At 50.9% G+C, this 6,228-nt stretch overlaps 1 protein-coding gene across 1 annotated transcript; it reads left to right on the forward strand.

The window, feature by feature from the left end:
• The first annotated feature begins 3,960 nt into the window (after positions 1–3,960).
• LOC147596404 (cyclin-dependent kinase 4 inhibitor B-like) lies at positions 3,961–6,228 on the forward strand. Its single transcript, XM_086771295.1, has 2 exons — positions 3,961–4,268; positions 5,642–6,228. The coding sequence occupies exons 1-2, from the start codon at positions 4,125–4,127 to the stop codon at positions 5,981–5,983; spliced, it is 486 nt and encodes a 161-aa protein (XP_086627421.1). The 5' UTR covers positions 3,961–4,124; the 3' UTR covers positions 5,984–6,228.

The following is a 6,228-nucleotide window of genomic DNA, read 5'->3' on the forward strand; positions in this document are numbered from 1 at the left end:
CAGAATTTCCATAGTACAGACCACAGGACCACACCACTGGGCCGTTGATTTGTTTTCTAGTTTGAGTGCTTCCTTTACTACTGATTCAGCTTTTCTGGGAGAATACTTTGCTGAAGAGGTCCAAGGAAGAAAATGGCATATCCAACATGGTAACCAAACACACAAGCAAGTCTCAAGGCCTTTCTCATTGAATCTGTAATGCTTACACCTTCAATAACAGTGCATGTAGACACCTCAGCAGACACAGCTATGCAAATGACCGTAAAATTTCCAGAAGTGTGCCTATGCTGTATTTTGTACTACTCGTGTCCACATTGTTTGAAAGAATACATAAAGAACAACTGGGTAAAAGGGAGAAAATTTGCTTCCAAAAGAGTGCAAATACTATTAAAAAGAGCTGCAACTAAATTTGAATTAGTGCTTACAATTCCACTTGAAAGAAATTCAAAGCCAGCATATTTTTCTGTTCTGATTTATTTGCACATTTATTTTGATCGGACAAGGAACATTAGGTCACCAGTGCTGACTGTCTTCCTCCTTGCCAAAGAAAGAGACCCAACTGGGAGAAGGACAGAACCTCCAACTCCAAACGTAACTCCCTAAAGGGTGTTAGCCAGAAGAAAACATGTCTGTGACAAACCTGCCAATAACTTTTTTTCCTATCCGGTGATGACTAGACTAATTTCTCGCCAGATCAAGCAGAAGAAATCAAGGAACAAATAGACTTTTTCCCAAAGCCAGATTCTCCTCTGCTAAGGTTAAGTGTCCCTGATAAAGGCAGTTAGTGTTTGAGGGGAGCACCGAATGGTCGCCTTCACCTTGCAGGTAAGCGGACCACTGAAGCCGGCACGTAACTGCTGTGAGGGGCAGTCAGTGGGAGAACTGGGCTGTCAGCAGTTGATGTTTTTGGAGACTGGAAGCCTGCTGCTCTTGCAGTCATATCATCACCCAGCCTGAGGGTTTTAAAACCTTTCTGTTTTGTTTGTTTGTATTATTTTGTTTTGTTTTCAAATCCTTACCACAGTATTCTCAAATATTCCTGTTAACCTATGTTACGTCACTGTTCTTGGCAGGTATCCCTGGTGATTTCCTACAGGAGTCAGCGGTGTCTGTTCTCCCCAGTGAAAGCAGCAACACAGCTGACAGTGGGGATTTTTACTAACATCTGCATTTACTTTATCAGAAGATTATACATTAAGATTATTCTGCAGGGAAAAAAAATGTTGATAGGTTTTTCAAAATCCAAAGCTCCTTAGCCTGTACTAAATTATGTTTCATTGTGGCACTGAGTTGTTTGCTCTAATTGTAAAACAATGTTTTGGAAGAATTTCAATTTCTCTGGAGTCAAATCATTGAAAACTAAGAAAATCTGCTGTGAGTAACATTTTCCTTTGTGGTAAGCTGCTTTTGAGTAATATTGAGCTGATTACACATTATGCATACTAACAATTCTCTTCCTGAATCTCTCAACATTTCTCTTTTTCCCTTTTGACTGTAGAAATCAGTATCATTGTAGTGCTTGTAAGGTCTACCTGCTTGCCAAGAGTTTTGTATTTATTTGGTATTTCATCAGTGTCTGCACGCATATTTAATATGCCTGCAGCACACATTTATAAGACAGTTACAAAAGGCATGATGCCTCCCTAAATTGTTGTTTTAAGGTCATGATTGCACAACTCATCCTTGCATGATTAACTTTGAAACCGGAAGAAGTCGCTTCCAACAGTGTAACAGCTTCTTCAAAGCTACCATCAGCTGGACAGTGAAACTGTCCTTCAGCCAGCAACTGCAGATTCAGAGCAAAAGGACAGCACACGTCTGAGATCCCAGCCTTTTTCAGCTGAAATACCTTATTTTCTCTCATGGGTGGGTTTTCAGTTCTTGGTCAGGAGAATAAGCATTTATGAATTTGCAAAGGCAACCCTTTTGAGGACAGTCTTCTTTTCCCTGATAGCACGGTCTGGCTTTTTCTGAAGCACAGGAAAATATCAGGAAGGACTCCTTAATTTATTATTCATCTGTGTTTGACAGTGTTACTTCTCAACGTTTGTAAGAAATGCCAGCCTCTTCCAAAAGCAGGGTAAAGGAATATTCTGGGTTTTGGTTATCTTATTTACTACATAGCCTTGGAGTAACAAGTGAGTTAAACAAATAAGTATAAAGCCTATCTTTCTTTATATGTCATTTTCATGCTTTTTGTTAGTTAAAATAGCATGCCCTCCTTAAAACTTTCACACAATTGTAATAGACATGGACTTTATTTTTTTATTATCCTGTGGATATATCATCAGCACCAAAGCCCTCTCAGAGCTCTTTTTCTGACACTAGCACATGGCTACCCTGTATCTGAAAATTAGGATCAGGACACTATCTCTACTGAACTGATTATTTACTCCAGCTGCTGCTAAAATTAGTTTGCAGCCTTTTTAAGACTGAAGTATACCTTTCAGTACGTGGGTGTTTCTGCTGTACAGTGCTCTACATACCAGAATATATAGATTTAACTCTTCCTCTTGTTTCCTTTTTTTTTTTTTTACTACAGATGTCTGAAGTATCTTTATTTTCTCATTTTGTGCTTGAATAGCAGTTTTTTTCTCTCCCAATGCTTGAATAGTAAATTCATCAATAAAGGGCAAGGAAAAGAAAAATAAAATCCCAGAGCACTGGGAAAACAGCAGATTGTGTATAAATGCTTAATTATTTAACCAGAGTCAACTACATATATCAAGAAGGTCTTTATCATGAGTGGAACTCCACTCATTTCTACATGTCCGAGCATAGAAATAATAGCCCGTGTGAGTGAAGAAGCAGAGTTTGGCACTAGGCTGATTAGATTATAGGAACATGCCAAGGGTTGCAAATAAAACCACAAACTTTAGCCTTTACCTAGACAGTCTTTGTTGGCCACGCCAGTTAACATTCTGTTTACTGCCTCCACCATTTGTTGCTGAAAATGGGGAGTTTTCTTGGTAGTATAGCTGTGCCTTTCTGAAGTTTTGGGCCAGTAAAGTAATTTCCTTGTTTTGATAGTATGTGCTGATTGTTTTGGATAAAGATGCAGGTAAACAAAGGATTGGCAAAGGATTAAAAAGCAGAAAATGGCAATATGGAGTAGAGTTATGATTGCAAACTTCTCAAGAAAATGAGCTTGGGGATCCCATGTGTCTGACAAAGGTCGCGCCCGTGCACTAAGGTGAGGAAATAGGTCGTTCGTGACATTTCACAGCAAAAGGAGCAAGGGCACTTAAAAACCTCAAGCAGCAGCATCGTGAAACTGTCTGAACGAAAAAGTGAGGAGCTCTGACTTCCTCGGAGACTTCGCTTGCGCTGTGAGGCCCCGGAAATATTTAACTCGCTTTGTGAGGCCAGCAGTCCCCTTATTGCTAGCGACGGCGAGATGCGGAAAGCAACTTTTTGGATGGCGGGGCGAACCGCCCGCCACCCCGCATCATCCATGCGGTGGCTGGGCGGGTTCGGCAAAGGGTTTTTTTTCGGGATACTCCCCCTGCACAGCAGCGGGTGGCAGCCGGCGGTGGCCGGCAGCGGGGCGGCGGGGGGACGAGGTGGGGGGGGGGGGGAGCTGTCCGTGGTGCTGCCACCGCCCCCCGCCCCGCCCCGCGGGATGGGGGCCGGGTCTGCGCCGGGCGACGCTAGGACCGCGCGAACGCCTCGCCGTGCCGAAGCTGGTTCACAGTTTCGACCCGGTACGTTATTTCAATTTTTTTAAAAATAAAAACAAACAAAAAAAAAAAAAAACAAAAAAAAACAAACAAACCCAGAAAAATTGAGAGACGGCCCCGCCGCCGGACGCCGGCGCCCTGGCGCGCGGCCCTCCCGGCCAGGGCAGCGCGGGACGCCCCGCCCCATCGGGGCAAGGCCGGGGCCGGCCGCTGTGCGGGTGAGACGGGACGGGGGCGGGGCGGGGCGGCACCGGCTCTGTGGGGAAAACAAAGCGGCGGGAGGCTCCGAGCCGCGGCCGGGTCGCGCCGCCTGGGGTGCCGAGGGCTGGGAGCGGCGGGTCCGGACGCTCCCATGGGCAGGGCCGCCCCGGCAGGCCGGTACCTCCGCCAGCCGCGGGCAGCGCGGGGCGGCCCCGCGGGTGTGAGGCCGGGTCGGGCCGGGGCATGGCCCGGCGGGAGGACGGACCGGCGGCGGCGGACGAGCTGGCCAACGCCGCCGCCCGCGGCGACCTGCAGCTGCTGAGGGAGCTCCTGGACGGGTCGGCCGACCCCAACGCCGTCAACTCCTACGGCCGGACCCCCATCCAGGTAGGAAGGCCGAGGGGAGTGGGAGGGAGAGGCGGAGGCAGCCTCCCGGCCCCGGCCGGCCCTCGACGGCGGCGATGGTTCGCGGTAGGAGCGGCGCGGGGCGGAGGTGTTTGCTGGAAAGGCGAAAGTCTACGACGGCCGCAACAGAGAGGTTTTAGTCTTAGCAACCCTTAACTTTATTTTAACCAACTGAGATAGGATGACTCAAAACCGAGAACTTCAATGCTCATCTTGCAATAAAAAGGAACGAGTCACCTTTTCAGAAAGAATTACCCTTTTGCCGTACCTCATTTTTTGCTTTGTACGTCCATTAGTATTCTTTTTCTCTCCCGTGGGGAAAAAGAAAAAAAAAAAAAAAGGTGTATCTACTGATTCTCACGATATAGCCACTGACCGTTTCGAGCAGAAACATCCGGCTGCTTCCCCGGCAGACCCTACAGGTAGCCAGCTACCAGTCCCTGGGGGGCCCGGTCTGCTTACATTTCACAGCCGAGCGAACGTGTCGATAGATGAACTGCCCAGAGGAGGAGTAGACCCTGGATTTATACAGCTGAGTTAATTTCCGAGTTAGTTCTAGCCGGCTTCTTCTTAAATTTTTCAAAATAAAACGAAACTGGAATAATCGGAGAAGCTATATTTAAGTTTTACGGCCAGAGCTTGCGAAACTCTCTCCTACAAAATGTCGGTGCAGCATTTCATTCGAAACGCCTATCTGATGCCGTCCTCCGGCGTGTTTTTTTCTGCACCTTTGCGCAGCCGGGATTTCGCCCTTGCGCTGAACGCACGGCCGGGTGCGCCGAGGGAGAAGGTGGCTCAGAACATGGGGAGTCCGAGGCGGGTGGCTCCCGGGCATTTTGGTGCTGCTCTGGGCAGGGAGGGTCAGCCTAATAGTGCGTTTTTCGGTCTCTCCCTAAGGACGAGTTCCCTGCACAGGCGTGTGTCCCCTTTGCCAAAGGGCCTCCTGGAAAAGCGTCCCGGGTGCGAGTAGGAGTGCGGCAGCCCCCTCCCGGGAGAAGGGGGCATTCTTAGCCCCCGCACGGTTCCGCTGTGGCCGTTGCCCGGCAGCTCGGACTTGCCCTCGGTTCCCGAAGGAGGGGTACGGCGGGAGAAGGGCAAACCCCTTCCCCTGCTCCCTCCGTCTTCTCCCCACCGTCCCGGTGCCCGCCCCCGCCCCGACGGTGCGGAAAAATAAAGTTACCGCCACTCCCCCCCGCCTGCGCAACGCCCCCCCGCCCCCGCCGTTCGCGGCGCCTCCGGAGCCGATCCCTAGGCCTCACCCGCGGATTCTTCCGCGGGCGATCCCCGCTCCTTGCGGGGCCGAAGGAGAGAAGCCGGAGCGGTGGCCCCGGCCCTGACGCTGTCTCTCCCCGCAGGTGATGATGCTGGGCAGCCCGCGGGTGGCCGAGCTGCTGCTGCAGCGCGGAGCCGACCCCAACCGCCCCGACCCACGCACCGGCTGCCTCCCGGCCCACGACGCGGCCCGCGCCGGCTTCCTGGAGACGCTGGTGGCCCTGCACCGTGCCGGCGCCCGCCTCGACCGCCCCGACGGCCGCGGCCGCCTCCCCCTCGACGTGGCGGAGGGGGGCCCCGAGGGGGCCGTGGGCCGGTACCTGCGGAACCCCCCGCCTCTCCCCGCCTCCTCCCGGGACGCTCCCTCCCCTAATTTATTGCCTGGTTCGGGGGGCGCGCAGCCGAGCCGCTCTCAGGAGTTGTGAGTGACGCACGCACCGCCTTTCCCCGCTCAGGTGCAGGAGGACCTGCGGGATTTATCTTGTTCCGTGCGCTATGCCCTGCACGTCTCTCCACTTCATCTTGCACTTCAACCCCCACACCGCTCCGCGCCCCGCTTTTTTTTTTTTTTTTTTTCACGCGAGACTCAAACACTGTGAAGAAAAATAAATATGAAGGAAACCCCCCTCTCCTCAGGGAAAGACGGCACAATAAACCCTTCGTGTTTTGA

This window comes from Chlamydotis macqueenii, chromosome Z, assembly GCF_036417535.1.
Source record: "Chlamydotis macqueenii isolate bChlMac1 chromosome Z, bChlMac1.mat, whole genome shotgun sequence".
In the NCBI taxonomy this organism is placed as follows: domain Eukaryota; kingdom Metazoa; phylum Chordata; class Aves; order Otidiformes; family Otididae; genus Chlamydotis; species Chlamydotis macqueenii.

Bases quoted from the DNA above. Each gene is read 5' to 3' on its own strand.
- LOC147596404 (XM_086771295.1), top strand. From the start codon at position 4,125: ATGGCCCGGCGGGAGGACGGACCGGCGGCGGCGGACGAGCTGGCCAAC. The intron at 4,269-5,641 runs GTAGGAAGGCCG...CTCTCCCCGCAG, and splicing joins ACGGCCGGACCCCCATCCAG to GTGATGATGCTGGGCAGCCC.